Here is a 25329-nt window from a genome sequence, read left to right on the forward strand (position 1 = left end):
ATATACGTTTTTTTTGGTTTGCCGGGTATCCCCAATATTACGTACACAATATATTGTTGTATCTATACGTACATATTGTCAATTCAATTTATTAGTACTACCTTACCTTTTCACTAATATATGACAGAAATGGTAAAAAGCATATACATGAGTGCAATACTATAGAGGTGTATATGGTAATTAAATATTAAATCTCATATAATTTAATTTAAAAATTATTATAAAATACTGTTAACTAATTACACACTGTCACATAGAAGCCTTTAGTATATAATGCTATACTTTAAATGTTAAGTTCAACTTTTATACTTTAATATTTTCAAAAGAAAAAACTTTTCTTTTTTTAATAATTAAGTAATTAGGTAATTGGTTTATTATTTTTAATAGATATATTTTTACAAAGAAAGATAAATATATTATATATAACAAAAAGAAAAAGAAGAAAAGAATAGTGTGGGATCGATACAAGTGACAACTTCAGATAAGTAATAATAAGGAATAAAAGAAAGAAAAAAAAAACATATAATAATTTTCTCACACGTCGGAGAGAGTTGCATTTGCATGGCTTCGTTGGGAGCAAAAACCACCCTGTTTTTTTCAATATTATTTACTCTAAAAATAAACTCATTCTTCTTCACGTACGCGATCTCAAAGAAAATTCTTCTCCAATACACATTGATTTCTTCTTCTTCTTCACCTTCATTAACAGTTCATAGGGAAAGAAAGATAGAAAAGCAGAACCCAAAACAGAGCTCCAATTAAAAAAGCAAAAGCAAAAAAGAAAGAGAAAAATTAAAAATTAAAAAAAAAATGAGGAAGACCTTCTTTATAATCGACCAAAAAGGCTCCAAAAACCCAAAAAGAAATAAAGAAAAGCATTCCACGTAACTCGAAAGCTGACCACGTTAAGCAAACAACAAAGCTATACTTACCAAGAGAAGATCCACTCTATATACTCTGGAATCCCATCTATATCAATTATGTTTCCTTATAAGTACCCTCTCTCATTTCCACTAACAACCCTTTCGAGCTCACTTCACAAATGGCTCACCATGAGATTGTTGTTGCTGACCCCATTTTCTATGACTGCGAACAAGATGAAGCCGGACCCAGCTCCAGTTCAATTACTATTAGTTCTCCCATTGATGACCAAAACAGTGTTCCTGAGCCATTTGAGAGTGAGAGGTTGCCTCCTACTTTGGCTACTGAAATCCAGAGATTCCTTCGTGTGGCCAACTTGGTTGAAATTGAGGAGCCACGTATTGCTTTTTTATGTAAGTTTGTGGGATTTAGTGAAGTACTGGGTTTGTTTTATTTAATTGTTTAAAAGTTGTGAGGTTTAGCTTGCTTGCTTGTTGTTACTTTTGATTAGTTACAAGCTTTAATTGTTAACCCATGAGTATGCATGATATTCTAACTGTGATTTGTGTTTTTCCTTATTATTTTTAGAGCAATATAATAATTTATATTAGAACAAGATAATTAACGAACAAATTAGTAACAATTTCAATTTTCAACGTGGGCTTTCCTCTGTCTTTCTGTTTTAGAGAGTAAGAATTTATAAGCTTATGATAATATGTATCATTAACTTAAATTTTCTTGGGGACCAAGCAATGTATATTATGTTCAAGGGATATTACTGCGTCTGCATTCGTATCCTTGATGTACTTAAAGTACAAGACAAAATCCATGGTGGAGTATTCATGTTCTTCAATTTTTTTGAACAGGCCGTGTACATGCCTTTGAAATAGCACATAACATGGACAAAAATTCAAGTGGAAGAGGTGTTCGACAATTCAAAACTTCTCTTCTCAAGCGCCTTGAGTCGGTAAAATACTCTGTTTTTCCCCTGTATTTTTACACATGTGCAAAGTTCTAGTACATATAGTAATGAAAATTTACTCATTGATCTCAGAATATCAGAACAATTGTTATCAGTTCTATGACAATTTCTGAATTATGACACATAATGTTAATGTCATTATTGGTATTAACTAATAGGATGAGATAACTACACTTATGAAGAGGAAGGAAACTAGCGATGTACGCGAACTCAGACGTGTTTACCGTGAATACAAGGAATATATTTATCAAAATGTTAGAAATTCTGCATTAGAACATAGGTAATTAATTCTCCTTTTTTTTTCTTTCAATTTATTTTGGTTTATGTGCTAATTCATGTTGATATGTAATGAACTAAATCAGTCACAGAGAAATGTTGATAAATGCGTACACAATTGCCTCTGTGTTGCTTGAAGTTCTCACAAGAATAACAAGTGCAGCCAATCCTCAGGTATATATATATTGCTGTTCTTTTCTGATATTCTATCATCTTCAATGTCATTTTGGCCATGTTATTTTATGTTCTTGAACCAAACACTTCAACTCTTTTACCTTATTAGGCTCTTGCAAATAGAGAAAGAGCCAACAAAAAAGCAGACTTCTTTGTGCCTTATAATATTTTACCACTTGATCATGGAGGCATTCAACAAGCAATAATGCAACTCAACGAGGTTAGTTTCTGTTTGGATGAACTAATTTTCTCTTTCTTTATTAATTTTTTTCTACTGTAATAAGGACTCAAGTTAGAGAGTATTTAAGCATGATAATAAAGTTTCCCAAATGGTACAGATAAAGGCTGCAATCGCTGCTGTTCGCAATGTTCGTGGCTTACCTTCAGCCCAAGATTTTCAGAGGCATGGTGAATTCATTGACTTGTTTGATTTTCTTCAGTACTGCTTTGGATTTCAGGTACTTCAGATCAGAAATATGTGATGATAAAGCTGATAAGCCATGTTAACTTTCTTCTTCATTATTCATCTTATGATGTCTCTCTGATTTTTTTAATGTGTTTTCCAACCAGGAAGGCAATGTTGCCAACCAAAGGGAACATCTGATTCTTCTCCTCGCAAATATTCACATTCGGAAAGCTAGTAAGCAGTCTGTCTTGAAGGTATATTCATTGTTAAGGATGTAAAACTTTAATTTGCTTTAATTAGTCTCTAAAATCTGACTTTATGACATTTTTTCTATTACAGTTAGAAGAAGTTGTTGTGGATGAGTTGATGAGGAAGTTCTTCAAAAATTATACAAATTGGTGCAAATTCCTTCCAAGAAAAAGCAACATCCGGTAAAATACATTTCCATTTATATATCATTTGCTACATAAGAAAGAAAAGAAAAATAAGAAGAAGAAGAAGTTTCCCTTAAATTAATTGTTGGTTTTTGAACCAGGCTGCCTTATGTGAAACAAGAGGCTCAGCAGTATAAACTTTTGTACATTGGGCTTTACCTTCTTATTTGGGGAGAGGCTGCAAACTTGCGGTTCATGCCAGAGTGTTTATGTTATATATTTCACCATGTAAGCTGGAAGTTCTTTACTCAAACTAGTTTCATGTGCAACTATAACCTATCAATATCCATACCTTGAATTGATTTTTCTTTTGTAACAAACTTTATTGAATAATTTTTATTTTTTACTTGTTTTGTTTAAGATGGCTTCTGAATTGCATGGTATGTTAACTGGAGCTATTAATCCCACAACATGGGAGAAAGTCATGCCAGCATATGGTGGAGGACCAGAGTCTTTCCTTAACAATGTAGTTACCCCTATATACACAGTTATAAAAAAGGTAATCCTTGATTTAAATCTGTGTTAATATCAAGTTCTTTCTTTCTCATCACTAATTAATTGTTTGTTTTGAAAATTTGTAGGAAGCCGAAAAAAGTAAAAATGGGACAACTGACCATTCAATTTGGAGAAACTATGACGATCTCAATGAGTATTTTTGGTTAGAATGAATGTTTAGTCATAAGTTTGTCTACTTCTCAAACTTAAGTTAAAATGAAGTTGTAACATCTTCTGATGCTTTTGCAGGTCTCCTGATTGTTTCCAAATAGGATGGCCGATGCGTCCTGACCACAATTTCTTCTTTACTAACAGTGAACCCAAAGATGAGAAGGCTTCAGGATCAAGTAAAGCTAAAGAAAAACAGAAAAGAGAAGAGTCACAAGAGGAAGAAGAGGACAATGATGAGCATGAAGAACTAGGGGTACTACATTCACTATATCACTTACATGATAATTGATAACTTTGCTCAAAGTTGCTTAACTTAAGACTATAATGTATTTTGTGAAAAAACTTTGTGAATATAATAAATTGGCTTTTTTGTGTCACTAGCAGTGACTGTTCATTTGAGAATGTTGTTTTATGGAAGGTTTTAACATGAGTTGTTGTATAGTTATAATGATATTGGCATCTGCATTGAACTTATTTTCAATGTAGGTTCATCATAAATGAAGGAAATTTTTTAACACAGCATAAAAATAAATGACAAAAGTACTATCTGAATCACATCTGCATAGATGGATATTATCCATATGTCATAATCATTGACATGGGAACTAAAGTTCCATTCAATAGATTTATATCTATTATCTGGTTTATGATTTGGCTTAACAATTTTGTTCAGCATTATCTAATCCAATTCTTGTATTTGGTGAGCAAGAGGCCACACTTTCCTATGTTGTTTGTCTTTTTTTTTTTTTTTTGACATGATTGGTGAGAACCAGGATCAAGAGGCAAACTGGTCCCCATACTGACATTTGGGTCCTGTTCACATCTTTACATTGTTCCCATGTTTTCCTCTAGGAAAAGTGTACTGATAAGAAAGATGAGCAAGAATGGTTAGGGAAGTCAAATTTTGTAGAGGTGCGATCATTTTGGCAGATCTTTAGGAGTTTCGATAGAATGTGGAGCTTTTTCCTTCTATCCTTCCAGGTGCACCAATTACCTAACATTACAGAATAAATCATTCTTGTACTGTTTTCCTGGTGTGCTTATATTTACATTTACATTTACTTTACAGGCGATGATTATTATGGCGTGCTATGAATTGGAATCTCCACTTCAATTGTTTGATTCAGGAATATTTGAGGACATTTTGAGCATTTTCATTACATCTTCAATTCTCAAACTCATACAAGGTATGGTGTTTATAATTTGAATATGCTTTGTTCATTGTATGAACTTGGTGAAGAAGATTATTCATCTTTGTCCTCTACTGAAAGTAAACTTTAGCTGGTGTTAACTGTTACTTTTACTGTGAACTTGTAACTCTTGAATGGCAGAGAATCTTATTACTTGTGTTCTTTCCCATTTTATATTTGAGCGATTTTGGCATAAATTGTGAAAGTCACATGGACCCTTATTACTGGCATTATCATTTAGCTTTCATCCATATTTGGCTTGCAGCAATATTGGATATAAGTTTTACATGGAAAGCAAGGCAAATGATGGTATACCGTGAAAAGATAAGACTAAAGGTGAAGCTGGTTGTTGCCGTGATATGGACAATTGTTCTTCCTACGTGCTATGCTTATTCCAGAAGAAAATACACTTGTTTCTCCTCACAATATGGAAGCTGGCTAGAAGAATGGTGTCTCTCTTCCTATTTGGTTGCAGTTGGAATTTATATGATACCTAATGCAATTGAGATGGTGTTATTTTTTGTTCCTGCTGTTAGAAAGTACATTGAGGTATCAAATTGGAGAATATTCACTCTACTTGCTTGGACACAAGTAAGTTCACCATAAAGCCACTTTTTCTTCTTTCAGAATTCTTGGAGAATATTTACTTTCTTTGTCTGATGAATTCTGGTTTTAAGCTTTGTGTATATTCTCTAATTTCTTTTTTATTATTTTTTTTTTTATCACATAGCCTAGATTATATGTGGGACGTGGGATGCAAGAAAGCCAGGTCTCAGTGTTGAAGTAATTTTTCCCTACTAAATTAGCTGTTGATTTGCCTCTACTCTTATCATTTTCCCCTGATGTGTTATAATTTTTGTATGTTGTAGGTACACATTGTTCTGGATACTAGTACTATCGAGCAAATTTTCTTTCAGTTACTGGTTTGAGGTAACAAATTTCTGTTTGTTTTCAGAATTGAACTACGTTTATGGAAAGTTATAAATGCATTGTTATTCTATGACTCTTGAACTATCTTATTCTCAACTTTGGACATAAATCAGCGTTAATTAAGTCTTAGTATTCATGTTTATTGTAATCTTTGTGACTCTTATGCTGATTAAATATAAACATGAAAGTATATGTGTACTTACTTTTAACTGCGACGCCCAATGGAATAATGCAGATAAAGCCTCTCATAGGACCAACAAAGCAAATCATGAAAATTGGTGTGAAAAATTATGACTGGCATGAGCTTTTCCCAAAAGGTTTTCTCTGTTCCTTTGTATTTAGTTTGTCCAAAAACTTTAATCAGAGTCCTAACTCCCAAAAACACTTCTTCTCTTGCAGTACAGAATAATGCTGGTGCAATCGTTGCAGTATGGGCTCCTATAGTAGTTGTGAGTGTTGTTTGTTTCACCTACTCTTTAATTTATTAATGAACAGAAGCAAGGATAATGAATTAGAAGCTTAGTTTATAGATCAAAATGGTTCAGCACAAATTCTTGATACATTATTTTGTTCTACACTATAGGTATATTTCATGGACACACAGATATGGTATTCTGTTTTCTGTACAATATTCGGTGGACTTTATGGTATTCTGCATCACCTTGGTGAGGTAAGCCATTTCTTCTATCTCTCTCTCTCTCATTTTTTAGAGTACATTGGCAGTGTTCTTACTCGGGTATGCTACAGATTCGGACGTTAGGAATGTTGAGAAGTAGATTTCACACCTTGCCATCAGCATTTGATGCCTGTCTAATTCCACCTTCATCAAAGAATGAGAAAAAGGGACGAAAAGGTTTCTTTCAAAACAGATTTCATAAGGTATGTGCAGTTTTTGTATGTTTCTTTTAATCAATATTTTAACAACAATCTCACACATGCTAAGTATTCATTAACTTTCTCAGGAGTCAGGAGTTGGAAAGGATGGTGTTGCCAAGTTCGTACTTGTGTGGAACCAAGTTATAAACAGTATTAGATCGGAGGACTTAATTAGCAATAGGTGAGTTATTCTCTTACTGATGTCTGCATGGAAAGCATGGCATGGAAGTCTTGGAAAGTTTTTTATGGAAAAATTAATGTGTACCTTTTATGAATAGGGAGGTGGATTTGATGACAATACCTATGTCATCAGAATTATTTTCTGGTGTTGTCCGCTGGCCGGTTTTTCTTATAGCTAATAAGGTCAGTAAAAGAAGTGGCATTGCTTTATCAAGATGGTTCTTTTTCTTTACTCAAGTTTCCTACTCAAACAAGTCTTGTTGTTCGCACACTAGTTTTCTACGGCGCTAAGCATTGCAAGGGATTTTGTGGGGAAAGATGAAATTCTTGTCAGAAAGATTAGAAGGGACAAATGCATGTATTATGCTGTAACGGAGTGCTATGAAACATTGAAGAACATCCTTAAGTTTCTCATTGTCAGAGATTTGGAAAAGAGGTAGACAAAAATCCTTGCAAAACTCGAGTTGTTTCGTATGCACATTATTTCCTGTGTTTCTTTTCCTGATAGAACATTCAATGTTTATATGATGAACCTTGTGTTGTTACTTTCTAGGGTCATATCTGAAATAATAAGTGATGTTGAAGAAAGCCTTAAAAGATCAACTCTTCTTGAGGACTTTAAAATGACTGAGCTTCCAAATTTACGAGATAAATTTGTTGAGTTGCTTGAACTTCTGGTAAGCATTCACATTTCTGGCTTATCCTTCATTGTTTAGATTAAGGAGTCCAAACCTACTAACTTAGTATTAAAATGTTTCAAGGTTGAAGGAAATGAAGATCATGCTGGTAAAGTAGTTAAAGTTCTACAGGACATATTTGAAATTATAACCAACGATATGATGGTTGACTCTGCCAGGTTTGATGCTTTCAGACTTAACATTCTTTTGTAAGATCAGTAGTAGTTGATATCTTCTATATACTAATACTAACATATACTTCATGTTCAAACCACACAGAATAATGGAATTGCTAAGTTCTTTCCAGGAGACGGATGAGGAAGCTCCTTACTTTTGCAGACACATTGAACCACAATTATTTGAAAAGTACGCCGGTGAGATGTCCATCCAATTTCCCTTGCCAGACAATGCACCAATGGATGAGCAGGTGATGAATTTTGTAAACTATGAATAGGCTGATTTTAATCAAGCATAGACAAACAAACAACCTGCAATTGTGTGTAGTAGTTAGACATGTTAGTGACCAAAGTTTTCCACAGCAGATCAGGCGTCTTATTTTGCTACTTACTGTCAAAGATAGTGCACTGGATGTACCTACTAACTTGGATGCTCGCCGGCGCATATCATTCTTTTCTACTTCCCTGTTCATGAATATGCCCACAGCTCCTAGAGTGCAAAATATGCTGTCATTCAGGTGATATTTCATGCCTATGAGTATTATTTTCTGAATTCTAATGTGTCTAAAACTATAGAAGATATAAAAACTTATGATCAGTGCATAAAATTTTCATTGATACAGTGTTCTTACTCCCCATTACATGGAAGATGTAAATTTTTCAAGGAACGAGCTTCATTCTAGTCAGCGAGAAGTTTCAATTATATTTTACATGCAAAAGATCTTTCCAGGTAACTACAAAGCTCAGACTTTTCTATATATTTTATTTTTCCACTTGAACACAATCATAACATTTATATTTTTTTCCTTCAGATGAATGGAAAAACTTCTTAGAACGGATGGAATGTGCAAGTTTGGAAGCATTGAAAGCTGAAGACAAGGAGGAAGAACTTAGAAATTGGGCTTCTTTCCGGGGCCAAACTCTAAGCCGAACAGGTAAGGGATTGAAATGTGAGGCATAAATGTGATTAGATTTTACTTATCTTAATGTAGCACAGCTTATTTTTGTTCTATAATGGTGTTATAGTTAGGGGGATGATGTACTACAGAGAGGCTTTAAAACTACAAGCATTCCTTGACATGGCTCAAGATGAAGGTTTTCAACACTACCTATTTAATTTCTCAGACCAATTCTTATTCTTCAAACTTACTTTCTTCTTGTTTATCTAATGAGAGAATCCATTCCTTTTGCCTTCTGGTTGTTTTGGCCAGATATTCTTGGAGGTTATGATACAGATAACCATGTATTATCCGCTCAACTAGATGCTTTAGCAGACTTAAAGTTTACATATGTGATTTCTTGTCAACAATTTGGATCACAAAAATCGGCTGGTGATCCTCGTGCACAAGACATAATTGATTTGATGAAAAGGTAATGAATGAAGTACATGAGAAAATGCAGAATATAGATAGAACACATAGTACTAGTAGAGCATTTTAACTCACTCTACATGATTAATTATTGCTCAAAGGAACCCAGCTCTGCGTGTTGCTTATGTTGAAGAGAAAGAAGTGATTGTGCCAGATAGTAAGCCTCAAAAGATTTACTCTTCCATACTGCTCAAAGCTGTCAACGGTTTTGACCAGGTACTACACCATCTAGCTACATTGTACATATTAGTATAAATGGTTTTAAGGCAACATATAGTTTTCTTTAGATAATACTGTAAAGAAAGCTCTTAATCTTCAATGTTTTACCAAAAAAAGAAATGTTGATGTGTAACCATCTTGATCTTTATGAACCAAAGTAGCTTAGTTCTTTCATTATCTCTTTTGTTGAAGTAGAACTTTTTTTTGTAGGAAATATATCGTATTAAGCTTCCTGGTCCACCCGAAATTGGAGAAGGAAAACCTGAAAATCAAAACCATGCCATAATATTTACTCGTGGCGAAGCTCTTCAGACCATTGACATGAATCAAGTACACTCTTTGTCCAAAGATTTAACAGTTTTTTTTACCTCTTTCTTGTTCTTATGGTGTTCAGTTAATTTACAGGATAGCTATTTGGAAGAAGCATTCAAAATGAGAAATCTTTTGCAAGAATTTCTTCGAAGCCAAGGAAGGCGTCCCCCTACAATTCTTGGCTTGAGAGAACATATATTCACTGGAAGGTTTGAAAATATTATAGGCTAACATACCTACCAATCACATGCTTTAGGTATGAATAGGATCTGAGAATTCAACGAGTAAGATATACAATTAAGAAATGATTAAGGATTGAATAAACAACACATCATATGTGAACAATTTTAACCACACAGAAATGGTAGGCATCAAGTCTAAATTACTATGTACTATTAAATTCATAGGAACATAAACAAAACTCCTATGAAGTTGACTAATGTCCTTTGGAAAATTTTGGAATAAGAATAAACCACTATGATTTATATGTAAAAATAATTCCACTAATTAAACCTTTCTTCAAAATGCAGTGTTTCTTCTCTAGCGTGGTTCATGTCATATCAAGAGACTAGTTTCGTGACCATTGGCCAAAGACTTCTTGCTAAACCTCTCAGGTAATAGAACTGTGTCTCCACAAGTTCTTTTAAATGAACTAAGAGTATTTGGTTGCATGCTTAGCATTGCATGAGCTTGAGTTTAAGATCCACTGTACTATTTTGCTATGTAATAATATGTAAAAAAAATCTTCTCTCTTTCATGTTAATTCTCATTTCTATCGTTTGAATGTAACATAATTCAGGGTACGATTCCACTATGGACATCCAGATGTATTTGATAGAATATTTCACATAACGAGGGGTGGCATAAGCAAGGCATCAAAAACAATCAACCTGAGTGAAGATGTTTTTGCAGGTAGATACTAGTCACCTAAAAATATTACCAAAAAATCATACTTTGAGCTCATGTAATACATTTCAGCATAATTTACAACTGCATGCATCTGATTTTATGTAGGCTTTAATTCTATTTTGCGAAGAGGATGTATTACATACCACGAATACATGCAAGTTGGCAAAGGTCGTGATGTGGGTTTGAATCAGATCTCCAAGTTTGAAGCCAAAGTAGCTAATGGAAACAGTGAACAAACTCTAAGCCGTGACATATATCGCCTTGGACGCCAGTTTGATTTCTTCCGGATGCTATCCTGCTATTTCACAACAATTGGATTTTATTTGAGTAGCCTGGTAATTTGTTCAAACTGATAGAAATTTCTGTTGTGCTATGAATGAAGTTTTATACAAATTGTTGCTCTCTCCATTTCTGATTCATAAAAGCTGGGAAGTTGACATATTAAGCTGATTCAAATATTTTTCTGTAACATTACAGATGTCAGTGATTGGAATCTATGTCTTCCTCTACGGGCAGTTATATCTTGTTCTGAGTGGGTTACAAAAAGCACTAGTTATTGAGGCTAGAGTGCATAACATAGAATCTTTAGAAACTGCTCTTGCTTCCCAGTCCTTTATACAGCTGGGGCTCCTTACAGGCTTGCCAATGGTGATGGAGATTGGACTAGAGAAAGGATTCTTGACTGCCCTTAAAGATTTTGTTCTTATGCAATTGCAGCTGGCTGCTGTTTTCTTCACTTTTGCTCTTGGAACAAAAACTCATCATTATGGTCGGACAATTATGCATGGGGGTGCTAAATATAGACCCACCGGGCGTAAGGTTGTGGTGTTCCATACCAGCTTCACTGAGAACTATAGATTGTACTCAAGAAGCCACTTTGTTAAAGGATTTGAACTACTGCTCCTCTTGATTGTTTATGATCTGTTTAGGCGGTCCTATGAGAGCAGCATGGCCTATGTGTTGATCACATATTCTGTTTGGTTTATGTCAATCACTTGGTTGTTTGGACCTTTTTTGTTTAACCCATCTGGATTTAGCTGGGAAAAGATTGTAGATGACTGGAAAGACTGGAATAAGTGGATCAGACAGCAAGGTGGCATAGGGATTCAACAAGACAAAAGTTGGCAATCATGGTGGAACGATGAACAAGCTCATCTTCGTTGTTCAGGATTATTTTCCAGGCTGTTTGAAATACTCCTTTCTCTTCGGTTTTTCCTGTATCAATATGGTCTGGTTTATCACCTTGACATCTCCCAGCAGAGCAAAAATGTCCTAGTTTATGTGCTCTCATGGATTGTGATTCTTGCCGTTTTCCTGTTAGCCAAGGTATATTTCTTCATGCTTTCTGTAAAATTGCATTTACTTCAAATCAAAAAACTCTTACCATTTTTTCTCTCTATAGCAGTAAAATAAGTTGTAGACAAATGTCTTTGAAACCATTGAATAGCACAAATCAAATGTTCCAAGTTTGCCATACAGAGTTTATAGTTGTTTTGGCAGTAAGATGATTTAAACATGCTATGCAGACGGTGAACATCGGAAGAAAAAAATTGAGTACTAACTACCAACTCCGGTTTAGGCTGTTCAAAGCAGGCCTTTTCATTACTGTTCTTTCCACCATAATCATGCTCTCTAAAATCTGCCAACTATCATTGAGGGACTTAATAGTATGCTGCCTAGCATTTCTGCCAACTGGTTGGGGTTTGATCACGGTAAGCTTACACCCATTACACATTTTCCCTTTCTTACTATATGCAGTTCATACTTATATCAGACTTCAAATCTTACTTGATTGTTTTCGAAATGAAAAATTTTGTTGGTTCAGATTGCTCAAGCTGTAAGGCCAAAGATAGATGACACTGGAATATGGGACTTTGCCAGGGTCATTGCTAAAGCATATGATTATGGAATGGGTGTTGTCCTATTTACACCTCTAGCTATTTTGGCTTGGCTTCCAATTATATCAGCCTTCCAAACTCGATTCTTATTCAATGAAGCCTTCAATAGGCATTTGCACATCCAACCAATCCTTGCAGGAAAAAGAAAGAAGAAATAGTCTGTTTCAACCAATATCAGCACATATATAATGTAGAGAAAAAAAGATATTTTTGTAACATTTGTGTATATTACAAATTCGTAAAACATTAAACTGTATATAGACAATTCAAAACTGTTAAAGAATATAGAAATACAACCATTTATTTATTAGTTACAGAATCATGTTTGCATTAACAAATATGTACTTTGTCATTGTTATTGTCACACCATGTTAGCAGGGTTATAAAACAGGATTACGAAACTTAACACAGACTTATATAACAAAACAAATACAAATTGCTTGTTTTAAAATCAAGTTAGGAATGTATTGCGAGAAGCTGAAAAAAACAAATCTTAGAATGAAAAAGTAGCTAGCAATCCTCATCCCAACCGTCACAGCAACTAGCCACTCAAAATATTACTCAAGAATCTTCTTCAGTGTTACTAAAGAGTGGGATGCTGCTGGTTAAGCAGGGAAAGAACCAAACTCAGAAACTTTCTAATGCATGTTTTCAAAGGGTTTGTGCAGAAAATGCCAAAGAAAAAAAAAATCATTAAAATGATGACTCATTTTCTTCTTTTTGACTCCATAAAAGCATAGGCTTGTGCTCAAAACATATATAAACATAGCGAGTAGAATAGCGGATTAAGAGGAAAAAGAAGGAAGATGAGCATGATTTCAACTTCATTTCTTGCTTACACAACCAAAATCACCAAAAAGCCAAATCCATACTCAATCTTTCACTTTCTCCTATTTTCTTCAGTTGCCAATGCCAACCAACCCCAAAAAAACCCATCTTTCTCCACAACTACTATTCCCGCCAGACTCAACCACAAAGACTGGTTAGCCCCAAATGAGGTCGTCCAAGTTTTCGCAGCCATTAGAGACCCCAACTCAGTCCTCTCCGCATTAGATCACTACTCCAAGCGCAAGGACTACAAACCCAACGAACCTCTCTATTCCTTAATCGTCGAAAAGCTCACCCAAGCCCGTTTGTACGACGACATTGATGATGTCGTTTCGCGGATTAGAGCCGAGAGGAACTGCCAGTTATCTGACGAGTTCTTCCGCAACGTCATCAGGGTTTATGGAAACATGGCTGGTCGGATAAACAAAGCCATCGAGACTCTTTTCGATATGCCCAGGCAAGATTGTTGGCCCACTGTCAAGACCTTTAACTTGGTTCTGAATTTGCTCGTGTCGGCAAGGCTTTTTGATGTCGTTCATGAGGTTTATGTGGGTGCCCCAAAGTTGGGTATTGAGATTGATGCTTGTTGCCTTAATATACTGATAAAAGCCTTGTGTGAATGTGGGAAATTGGATGATGCACTTAAGATGCTCGATGAATTTCCTCAACTGAAGTTGAAACCGAATGCTATGACTTTTTCCACGCTTATGCATAGTTTTTGTGATCGTGGGAAAGTAGAAGAAGCTTTTCGTTTGCTTGAGAGGATGGAAATTGAGGGTATCGATCCGGATACGATAACATTCAATATATTGATTTCAGGGCTTAGAAAACTAGGGAGGGTTGATGAAGGCATTATACTTTTGGAGAGAATGAGGGTCAAGGGGTGTAATCCAACTTCTGCCTCTTATCAAGAGGTTTTGTATGGTTTACTTGATGCAGAAAGGTTTTCAGAGGCCAAAGATTTTATGAGAAAGATAATCTCAAAGGGTGGGAGTCCTAGCTTTAAATCATTCAAGTCTTTGATTAATGGACTATGCAAGGAAAATCAACTGGAAGATGTAGATTGGGCTTTGAAGCTGATGAGAAGACAAGGCTTTGTACCCAAAATGGGAATGTGGAGGCAGATTCTTCGGAGTCAATTTGCTGGAAAAAACAATCATATCTGTGATTCTTTTGAAGAAATTATAGCCAGTTAGATCACTTAATGATTTTGTGTTAATGTTATATTCAGACAAAAACAAAACAGAGGATTAAAACAAAATATGATTACATTTTCTAGCTTGATCTGTTTCCATTGGATTTCAAATCAAAACTGTACTGGTTGTTAAAACATTTGGTCCTTGTACAAATCTCCACTTTTACTGATTGATTGGTCCTTTTTTTTCCAAAGATACTATTTTTGACATTTTAATTCCTAACAAATTCATTGTTTCTTAGCATATCCAGGCCAATTGACATTCAGGTAAACTTTTAGGGGTAACTAGCTTCAGTTTTTGACTTCTGTACTCTGAGGACTGAGGGGATATTACAAGGAAACCAGAAGGTCAGAGCAAGCAAATGAATTCTTCAAATGTGAATATTATATTCCAATTGGCCTTGTTATAACATGAACGACGTTATTTTAGACTGAAAATCTACAGCTCAACCACATTTTTTTACAAAATGTAAAGGGAATTTGGTATCCTAGCATTAGTTTGCAATTTTTCAATCAAACAAAAACACCATGTTCAGAGCATATCACCTTTCAGACGTGAAAAATGTCAATTTAAATTACAAGCTTTCACACTAAAAAAGAAAACAAATTTTATTCAGAAGGCGTCAAAATTCCAATCAAAATATCAACTCTAGCTCTCTTAACTTGTAAAATATATATTTTATATATATTCACAAATAAACAAAAAATCTATACCAACTTCAGAAATATTAACAGACCACCAATACCAAATTCAGTACACCTGGAATTGACGCATGGTGTGTGTATTTGCAAAGCAGGACGAAGAAGACATAAGGTTCATCAAACCTGAAACCTAAAACACTATTCAGGTTAGATATACAAACAAAAAACAGGCTGGCAGCCTCAACTAGACAAACTTTTTCTTTCTCTTTTTTCTTTTTTTGGTAAACAAATTGATCCACGGGGAGGAAGAATACAAGAAATTGCTTGCAAGTATTATTGTGCTTTCTCTTCCAAACTGCCTTCATCAAGCTTCAACTTTAAAGACTCAGCATCATCCCTTTTACTACCAAGGCTGTCCTCCCCCACTCTATCATGCAACATTTCCAAGCCTTGAGGACTTACTACCTTCGCTGTAGGACTACTTTTAGCATCAGCTTCTGTATCAATTTCACTTGTTTGAACCACATGATCTCTGGAGCTAGATGAATCATTACCCCCATCAACATCAGCATCGGGGACGACAACATTAGAAGCAACTGGTATGCTCTCAACTTTTCCAGGAAGAGATTCATCATCAGAAGAATCATAATCTGCTAGAACTCCTTTGTCTGTCGCCGCAGGGTAGTCGCTTGTATGTCTTCTAGACCCTTTCCGAGACAGTACCCTCCGAGCAGACTTCTCAGCATGCTTAAAGAAGTTCTTTGCTTTGTTTTTTATTTTACCCTTTAATGGGCTCTCTGAACCACCTTCTTCTGAGCTTGAATCCTCTTCATTTAATATCTCTCCCGAGGAAGGCACACCACCATCTTCATCCACAACCAGCATAACATTACGGTCTGTTGCATTGACTGCCTTAATGTTTACATGTGGTGATTGAATAGGCTCCACAAAGCTGCCAGACTGCTCCTCCTTTCTGGGACTCCTGTGAAACACCGAAGTAATCTTTTGTAGACCCCTCCTAACTCTTCCCACTCGATTTTTATCATCAGGTAATTCATCAGTGCTAGTACTGCTGTTTTGGGATCCAGATGCTCCTAAACTAGAGTTCTTGGTTGAGACACCATTTGACTCCCCGAGAATTTGAGTATCAAGACGCCTATTCTTCCCTTTTCTAGGCTCCCAAGTCTGTGAAACTTCACTTCCCGGACGATGGACCCATATCCCAGTTTCTTTTTGCCCTTCAACATTAATCGGCTCAAAATTATCTGGTACCTTCTGAGACTTATCCGATGATAAAGACGAGAAAGAACTGGTATTATTGGTCTCATTGACAAAGGAATTTCTCTTGTCTTCCACAGTGGATGGGTCCCAGTCACACTGCATATCTTCGGCCTGGTCAGAAGATGTAAGATATCCAGGTCAAAAAAACTGTTAAACACAGTCTCGACATCATACTAATAATTTCGCTGCATAACCCTGTCCACCTACATTTCTTACTTAATATATGTCTCACAAAAAATGACGAGAATATACCTTTGCAGTCTCGTCAAGTACAGTTATCGCAAGATGCAACCTCCCTGTTTTAATATTCTTAAGAGGCAACCACATGTCATGTCTGATACCATCCCTAAGATCATTAATACAAACAGAACAGTCCCTGAATATTTAAAATTTTATTAGTCCTCAAAACATAAAGTAACAAAAGACCTTTGCAAAGAAGAGAGGGAAAATAGTACAGAGAAAATTAACAATTAAGTATGCCAACAGGCCAACAAAATATTTCATTGGTTAACACTACCTAAAAGATACTTGATTAATCTGGAAACACATATTTTGTAGCATTTAATTTATTCCTAACTCGGGGTCTTTCAATAAACATCATATGTTACAAGGTACAGGGACAAACCCAAGTAGATCGTCAACAAAGTGATCCTTGTCACGAATTTCAAGAGCTAGTGTGTTCGGCAATTCCCATGTAATTATAGGGATCTTGAATTCCTCAAGCCACTTTGGAGTCAGTGTTTTCTTCTGTATCTTAGTCTTGAATCTGTAATTACCCATCTGACCTTTTACATAGGGATCAGCCAAACCTGAAAAAAAAAAAAATAGTTTCACTTGTTATGCAGGAGTTTAAAAAATTATTTTAGTGAAAATCACTGCAAGAAAACTACTCAAAAGAAAAATCTTAACAAACCGTTAAGATCAGATGGCTTCATGTCAGCTGCTTCAACAATTTCTACTTTGACATGTGCAACAGGCTCTTTCTCATCCACAGAAAACCAATTTTCTGACATTCAAATAAATGCATACAGGTAAGCAAGCAAACAAGAAAGAGAACTTTTGAAATATGCAAGATACAGAGAAACAGCAGATATCATTATAAAACTCTAGTTAAAAGATACTAGTACAATTCGTAGGCAAACTGCTACTGGTTTTGATAAAAACCTGTACAGAAAGGTTTTCTGATCCGTGAGGATAGAAGCTATGAACTATTGCATCTACACCTTACCTTATGTAAAGCCTATAAAATTTCTGTTTCCTAAAAATTAGACAATAATTAGGGACTAACATTAATGACTTGTTCCACCAGCTTTAAATTTACAGCAGCTTAATTATTTTATTTCTGCAGAACATAAGAGCCAAAACTTAGTCCACCCAAGCGCCTCAAGAATATTAAAAATAAATTCTTGTTTATAATTAAGCTTCTTGAAAATTTCTATACAAATGGACCACTTTAGGTTAAAAGTTAAAAAGGAAAATTGGCAATCAAGTAATGAAAAAAAGTCTTTCAGGAACATGAGCTATTCAAAAACATTAAAGATACAGCTAAAGTGGTTGAAAGATGCATAATTTCCATGAAAATTGAACTGAGAACCATATAGAAAGCAAGCTAACAGCCATTTGCAAGTAAAAATGCAAAATAAAAAGGACAATTTCTAACAGAACAATCTTAGATAAAATTAAGACTTCAATCTTCCACGACACCTTCATGACATTATAAAATTACATACTTTGACCTTGCTGCTCATATAATTTATTGTAATCTGGTAAAGTACCTGGATTTTGTGAGGCGAATTTCTCCATGTCAACAACCAGCATATTAGGCTGCAAGGATTACCAACAATTAAATTCAGAACATTTACACACAAATGTTGTTGCCAACTGATGTCTAGCATAACGAAGGAACAGGCATGACATGGAACAAAAGAGAGCAGACGATAAATGAACCATATAGTGGAGTCTCAAAATTCAAATTCACCTCAACAAGCGTCTGCTCAAAAGCAATGGAAAGTAGCTTATCCTGAAGAACAACACACATTTCATCAAGCACTACCAAGAGAAAGCATGTGATGAAAAATAGAAAACAAATTCAAGAACAGCTGTGCAGAAAATATGATAAACACATTACCAGCCACCCAGCAATCCCAGGTAATTCTGTGACATCAAGCCCATGAGTAAAAATAGGCTTGACAGTCATCTGAAAATATGGAGGTTCAACAAAGCATAACCGTATACGACCAAGGAAAGGCCAGTCACGCAGAAACTTGATCCCAATCAAGACCTGCCAAGAAGGAAAAGAAATATCCATCAGACATGCAAAACATGGAAGAGCTTATTTTGTCCAGCACATTGAGATTTTTTTTCCCCCTGTTTTTTATAAATCAGTTGTTTTCAAATTCTTCTTGTAAGTAAATAAATATTGATCCTGCAATATACATTACACTAAACCTAACTAGTTTATGTGTAGTAGCTAGTAGGGGGTGTGATCTCTCTACATATAAAAGAGAACAAATAAAAATCAGCAGTAAGATTGCAAAATCTTTATTGGAAAACTGCATGATAAGTACACACAAATATATTTATAGACTGGTAGTTAAACGAAAGAATAGTATTAACATCAAATTAAAATAATTACAACACAGTATTGTACCAGCTATAAACATTCATTAAACCTGAAAAAATTCTAAACTTAAGAATGAAAACTACATTTATTCATTAAGAACAATCATCTAAATAAATAAAAATACTTAAACATTAAACTAATTAAATGCCACTCTTGTATCCATACCTTTCCTTCAATATGCATGCCAGTTATATTTAACTTTGCCCACATTCCAAATCCCAATCTTTTTCTTAGCTTCACAGCAAGTATTGCACTCATATCATCAGCTGTCAGAAAATTCATTCCCAACTCCAGAACCTGCATTTATGTTAGAGCATGTCAACTTTCTATATTGAAAATTGCAACCACCCGGAAGAAGTAAGGAAGTAAGAGAGACTGATCCAATATCCCAAAAAGATGAAAAACAAATCTTACCAAATGATCATCATCAGTAGACTGACGAAGAACCCTCATTTCAGTAAATACAGGTGGATTTCTACCCAAATAAAGACGCTGAACTGTGGCTTGTTTCTGCAGATTTGATCATAAAGATTCCAAAATGTATCAAAATATAGTGATCAAAGAAAAAGGAAAGAGAAGAACAAACGGATATCATCAAGTGCTTTTTAGCACCACACATGAAGAAGATATTATCATGTAGTACTACTTGAGTAAGAACTTTTATCTGTTCCTTAAAAATGTAACCTCAAAGTATTCATATACTTGGCCTCAAAATCAATACCATTTCAAAATAGCTTAATAAAGAATAAAGAGCATATATCATCTTGCACAGCTAAAACAAACTATTTCTGTTTCACAAAACTTCCCTAAAAATTACTAGTTAATCTGAATAACATATGTCAGTGTGCTAATACTTGAATATCCTTTAATGTGAAACAAACACAGCTTGTAAAAAATAAAAAGAAGCTAATGCCAAGGAAGTAACATTAAGGTAATAGAATTTGCTCAAGAAAAAAACCACTCAACACTTAAAAGCACAATACTTAATAGTTATACAAGCACTTTGAAACGAAAATCAATGAGCCAAATAAACCATAGATTGGGCTTTATAATTCAGAAGAAAAATCATACAGCAGTCCACGGTTTGTACTTCTCCAAGAACCAAGGAATGATAGGGAGGAGGATCTTCTGTGAAGCAATTTGCTCCATACATATAGGCCATATCTTTTCAACTGCATGGTTCAGCCACCGGACTGTTTCAGAATCAGTAAGCACCTGATTTAAAATAAAAAAATAAAAATTTCAATAACAACGGAAAAGGGGGGAAAAAAGCACTATGCTGCAAAAACAATTCAGAAATCATTCATAACTCCCAACTTAAGTTGTATAAATTCATAAATATAAACTTACCCTTTTCTGATTAGCTTGTTTTCTTTCCTCAAACTGCACTTTTTTCTTCAATCGCATAACATAGCGCTCATGAACCTATTAAAAAGACAAATCAAACGATCATTTAAAGCCCTCCATTTAGACTAAAAAAGAAACACTAATTTAGAAAAAACCCACTTCGAACATGCATAAATTTATTGCTAAAGAAAAAAAAATCACCCTTGGAAAGCGAAGTCTAACGATCGAATTAAAAGATAAACAAATAAGTTCGCACAATATTCCTTGTACAATAGAGAATAATATAGTACTTTACTTTGTGAATTTTATAATAGAAAACTTGTAAAGAAAAAGAAAATCATTGAAGAAAAAGCATAAATTTTTTAAAGAGTGAAAATAGTACCAGATACAAATAAACCAGGGAAATGAAGTAGGCCACAGGGTGACACCAATTGAATTTAGCAAGAAACCATAGACCGAGTAGCACAATCCCCACGTGATGTATTATTGATACTTCCGTAATATCCATGGCTGCTGCCGCTTACTCTTCTTCTTCTTCTTCTTCCTCAAACTCAAACTCGGTTTCCTTAAATTCGATTCTCTCAATTCGAGCTACGTCATACCGAAACAAGAAGAGAAAAAAAATGACAAAAGGGTCAACGGAACTAACAAAGGAACTGAAAAGCAAACCAGTTTCGAAATCCTAAAACCGCGAGAAACCCAGATCGGAATCGAGAAACAGAAGAGTAACAAAATCAACGCAATGCAAGTTGGCCGAAATTTACAGCCACCAACCCAGAAAATTCAAAGAAAGAAAAGCAGAGGACTGAGTCTATAATGAATGGACTTTGAAGAGGATTATGAGAGGGTTAGAACTTAGAATGTTACCGTAGAGATGAAGTAACCGGCTGAAACGGCGGTAACTGCATAGGAATTCGTTGCCAATGAGAAAATTGCATTGAAGCGCTCAAACCCAACCGAACTGAGTCTGAGTTTAGTCTTAACCTTTTTAGTTTTTTTTTTCTCAGCGCATTTGACTGTCCGCTTGTTTCCACGTGTCATAGCCACGTAGACTACGTGTCTTCTGTTCACCTTATTGGAGATCTTTGGCGAGCTTTTTCTTTTCAAACAAGTTAAAGTCGAAATTAATTGTGATTTATACATTTAGGCTCGTTTGGAATGCCGTATTAAGTCGTATTGTATTGTATTATATTAAATTGTATTTTATGCAATATTTTTATGTAAAACTATATGTGGTATTAACTTTTATGGATACCTAAATATATAATATTTTAGTATAAATTAAAGTTTAACATAGTATTATATAAAAATATGATATACAATCCAATTCAATATAATACAATACAATACAATACAATACGACTTAATACGGCATTCCAAACGAGCCCTAAGGGTTAAAAAAATTTAGAGATATTTAGGGTTAAAAAAATTTAATAATTATTATTATAGGTATAATTTTAATAAAACATAGCAACAGTATGATCTAATAACCCATATTAGGTGGGTCTTGTCTAGTGACATGTGTATGAGGTTGTAAAAGTATTCCGTTGTTGGGTTGTGTTTTTGATCGATTCGTATGGCGTCTAGCAGTCGGGTAGTGGAAGATTTGGGGCAACAATGGGCTGATTTACAAGTGGAAGACGAGGAGGAAGGAGGGCTTTTGTTTGATCAGGAGGAAAGGCTGGTCGATGAAGTTGATGGAAGGTGGTGTTTGGTAGGAAAGCTGTTATCGGATAGGCCTGCCGATTTCGATTCTTTAAGAAATGTGATGGCGTCTTTATGGCGGCCGGGGAAAGGGATGTATGTCAAAGAACTGGAAACTAACCGATTTCTATTCCAATTCTTTCATGAAGTGGATATTGGGAGAGTCCTTGAAGGCACCCCGTGGACATTCAATAAGAGTCTCCTACTAATCGAACGTATCCAAAGTGGAGACAATCCCAGACTTAAAACGCTGAATAGTATGGAAATATGGGTTCAAGTTTATAATCTTGAAGTTGGTTTTCGATCTGACCGTGTACTACAAGGGGTGGGAGCTTATATTGGCAAATATGTTTCGTCTTGTCCGAAGAACTTTGCGGGAATTTGGCGAGATTATTTTCGAGTACGTGTTAAGATTAATGTGGAGAAACCACTAAAAAGACGTATGCGGATCTATAAGAGTAAGACGGAGTGGTTCTGGGCTGACTTCAAATACGAGAGGGTGCCAACGTTTTGCTTCATTTGTGGCATAATCGGACACTCGGAAAAATTTTGTCATCGATTGTTTGAAGACCCCATTGAGACTATTGCTAAACCTTATGGTTTATTTATGAAAGCTCCAGACCGAAGGCAGGGGAAGCAGATTGGTGCAAGATGGCTTAGAGACAATATGGGCCAGTCGTTGGGAGTGGTTGCCGGCCAGCAGTCGTCGGAGATCTACAGGGAAGAGATGAACAATCATAGCCGATCATCAAGGGATGTCATTATGATTGATGGGCTGGAGATGGGCGAGAATCCAGGGGAGAAGAATGAGGAAAGCTTGAAGTTAATGCTAGAAAGAAATAAGGGAGGAGATCATGGGAGATTGACAATTGGAATAAATGAAGGAAATATTGGGAATAATGTCAAAGATGGCATGGTGGTTACAGATTTAAAAAGAAGGCGTATGAATAAGGAAAGTTTGTTGGAGCAGTTAAATAGTGAGGAGGTGGGTCCGAATTGGGTTTTAGAAGAAGTGCATAGGCCCATGGTGAATGAGATTGAGCCCATTAGAAATGTCATTTCTGAAACCACAAAGGACTCAATAGTGGGCTGTGTAATTGGGCCTAGTGATACGGAAGGAGTTTTGCAAAGTGATTCAGAGGAAGGGATGGAGCTTAATCATGGTACTTTTCCAAAAAACGATGTAATGGCGGGCACTCATTTTGGGTCCCGCCATCCATTATGAGTCTTTTGAGTTGGAATTGCCGAGGGCTTGGGAACCCGAGGATTGTTCAATTCCTAAAGGAAATCGTTTTCCAAAAGAAACCCAATGTTGTCTTTTTGTGTGAGACAATTTGCAAAACTGACAAAATTAATATTGTGAAAAGGGCGTTGGGCTTTGAAGGGAGTTTTGTGGTAGAGGCCCGAGGCCATAGTGGAGGCCTAGCTATGTTATGGAAGAAAGAGGAGGAGGGTAAGTTGATTAGCTTCAGTACAAACCATATCGACTTAGAGCTCAACATGGATGGTTATCCAACATTTCGTGCAACCGGTTTCTATGGAGAACCTCAGAGACATCTTCGAGCTAACACCTGGCGTGCTATACGTCAACTCTCAGGTGAGTCTTCCTTACCGTGGTGTTTGTTGGGAGATTTAAATAATACTTTGAACCATAGTGATAAGAGGGGGGGCCGCCCATATCCTAATTGGTTATTAACTGGTTTTCAAGATGTTGTGTCGGAATGTCATCTCATTGATATGGAAATACAAGGGCATCCTTTCACTTGGGAGAAGGGTAAGGGTACGGACCAATGGGTTGAAGTAAGGTTGGATAGAGCGTTAGTTTCTTATGATTGGCAAGCTCTGTTTCCGTCGGCCATATTGGAGAATTTGGAGGTCACAGTATCAGATCATTGCCCTATATGGTTAAATCTCGCCAAGTCTAAACCGGTTCAAGTTAAGAAGAGATTTCGGTATGAAAATGCGTGGTCTCGAGAACCGATGTGTAGGCAGATAGTACAAGCTCGATGGGAGAATGGTTTGGGTGATTCCTTACAAGTGAAATTGGAAGCGTGTAGCTCAGCTACGTAGAATGGGGTAGTGACATCACGTGCAACTTTAATAAAGAAATAAGACAATGTAACAGACTGCGAAGGCATTGAAAGGAGAAGAGATCAAGTGTCTATTTCGAGATATAAGGAAGTTCAATCTAAGTTGTTCGAAGTCTTTGTCAAGAAAGAAATTTTTGGCGACAACGATCGAAAACAGCGTTGTGGTTACAAGCCGGAGATCAGAACACTAAGTACTTTCATGCTTGTGCTAGTAGTCGAAAAAGAAACAATCAGATTGTTAGGCTGAAGAATGCGGATGGGGAATGGGTTGACTGGGATAATGGTCTTTCAGAGGTCATGAGCAATTATTACTCTAACTTGTTTACCTCTTCTTGTTCGAATTGGCAAGCTGTTATTGATTGTGTGGCTACCAGAGTGTCTAGTGATCAGAACCGAGACTTACTACTAGCAGTTGAGGAGGAAGAAGTTCGGAGAGCGCTGTTTCAGATGCATCCTGATAAATCCCACAGGCCGAGATGGTTTCAATCACCGGGTTCATCGGAAACATTGGGATATAGTCGGCAAAGATGTCATAAGTCTGGTACAACGTTTCTTTTCTTGTGGTGAATTACCTGATTATCTTCCCAATACTAATATTGTGCTTATTCCGAAAAAATCCCACCCTGAAAGTATGAATGAGTTGAGGCCAATTGCCTTGTGCAATGTTATTTACAAAATATTATCCAAGGTTTTGGCTAACAGACTCAAAGGAATTCTCACCAAGGTTATTTCAGAAACCCAAAGCGCCTTTTTGCCTGGACGACTTATCACAGATAATATTTTGATTTCGTATGAGATAATGCATTATCTTAAACGTAAACAAAAGGGCAAACAGGGATTTATGGCAATAAAACTCGACATGAGCAAGGCGTATGACAGAGTTGAATGGGGCTTTTTGGAAGCAATGATGAGGAAGTTGGGTTTTCATGAGCAATGCATTCGGCTCATTTTGAAGTGTGTGAGTTCGGTTGCTTATAAGTTTGTGGTTGGAGAGCATGAGGTTGGCCCTATTATTCCTACACGAGGTTTAAGGCAAGGTGACCCGTTATCTCCATATCTCTTCTTATTATGTCTTTGAAGGAT

At 35.8% G+C, this 25329-nt stretch overlaps 4 protein-coding genes and 1 long non-coding RNA gene across 5 annotated transcripts; 3 read left to right on the forward strand and 2 right to left on the reverse strand.

The window, feature by feature from the left end:
* Positions 1-686: 686 nt before the first annotated feature.
* LOC115706696 (putative callose synthase 8) lies at positions 687-12937 on the forward strand. The gene is made up of 41 exons (XM_030634411.2): positions 687-1274; positions 1728-1828; positions 2002-2123; positions 2206-2293; positions 2403-2513; positions 2632-2751; positions 2864-2953; positions 3039-3130; positions 3235-3361; positions 3495-3632; positions 3715-3791; positions 3878-4052; positions 4652-4780; positions 4869-4986; positions 5255-5580; positions 5720-5772; positions 5859-5919; positions 6155-6236; positions 6319-6368; positions 6503-6589; positions 6667-6798; positions 6882-6976; positions 7074-7158; positions 7251-7411; positions 7529-7652; positions 7737-7831; positions 7932-8079; positions 8195-8346; positions 8452-8558; positions 8641-8763; positions 8855-8923; positions 9040-9199; positions 9300-9414; positions 9628-9747; positions 9823-9938; positions 10260-10343; positions 10529-10641; positions 10744-10973; positions 11116-11964; positions 12165-12350; positions 12464-12937. The coding sequence occupies exons 1-41, from the start codon at positions 1043-1045 to the stop codon at positions 12692-12694; spliced, it is 5874 nt and encodes a 1957-aa protein (XP_030490271.1). The 5' UTR covers positions 687-1042; the 3' UTR covers positions 12695-12937.
* Positions 7701-10905, reverse strand: LOC133037389 (uncharacterized). Its single transcript, XR_009687498.1, has 3 exons — positions 10782-10905; positions 9786-9998; positions 7701-9679 (listed from the first exon to the last, which is right to left on the reverse strand). It is a non-coding gene; the product is annotated as an uncharacterized LOC133037389 (long non-coding RNA).
* On the forward strand, positions 12927-14753 carry LOC115706698 (pentatricopeptide repeat-containing protein At3g14580, mitochondrial). Its single transcript, XM_030634413.2, has one exon. It carries the CDS (start codon positions 13343-13345, stop codon positions 14558-14560), a length of 1218 nt encoding a protein of 405 aa, XP_030490273.2. The 5' UTR covers positions 12927-13342; the 3' UTR covers positions 14561-14753.
* A 395-nt stretch (positions 14754-15148) lies between these two features.
* On the reverse strand, positions 15149-21521 carry LOC115706697 (C2 domain-containing protein At1g53590). Its single transcript, XM_030634412.2, has 13 exons — positions 21320-21521; positions 20835-21043; positions 20456-20530; positions 20177-20320; positions 19520-19615; positions 19271-19402; positions 18611-18763; positions 18461-18502; positions 18258-18306; positions 17396-17488; positions 17108-17291; positions 16735-16858; positions 15149-16593 (listed from the first exon to the last, which is right to left on the reverse strand). The coding sequence occupies exons 2-13, from the start codon at positions 20958-20960 to the stop codon at positions 15535-15537; spliced, it is 2277 nt and encodes a 758-aa protein (XP_030490272.2). The 5' UTR covers positions 20961-21043; positions 21320-21521; the 3' UTR covers positions 15149-15534.
* A 1856-nt stretch (positions 21522-23377) lies between these two features.
* Positions 23378-24813, forward strand: LOC133034451 (uncharacterized). The gene is made up of 2 exons (XM_061109541.1): positions 23378-24209; positions 24404-24813. The coding sequence occupies exons 1-2, from the start codon at positions 23378-23380 to the stop codon at positions 24811-24813; spliced, it is 1242 nt and encodes a 413-aa protein (XP_060965524.1).
* Positions 24814-25329: the final 516 nt, after the last annotated feature.

The sequence above is a fragment of the Cannabis sativa genome, chromosome 1 (genome assembly GCF_029168945.1).
Source record: "Cannabis sativa cultivar Pink pepper isolate KNU-18-1 chromosome 1, ASM2916894v1, whole genome shotgun sequence".
NCBI lineage: Eukaryota > Viridiplantae > Streptophyta > Magnoliopsida > Rosales > Cannabaceae > Cannabis > Cannabis sativa.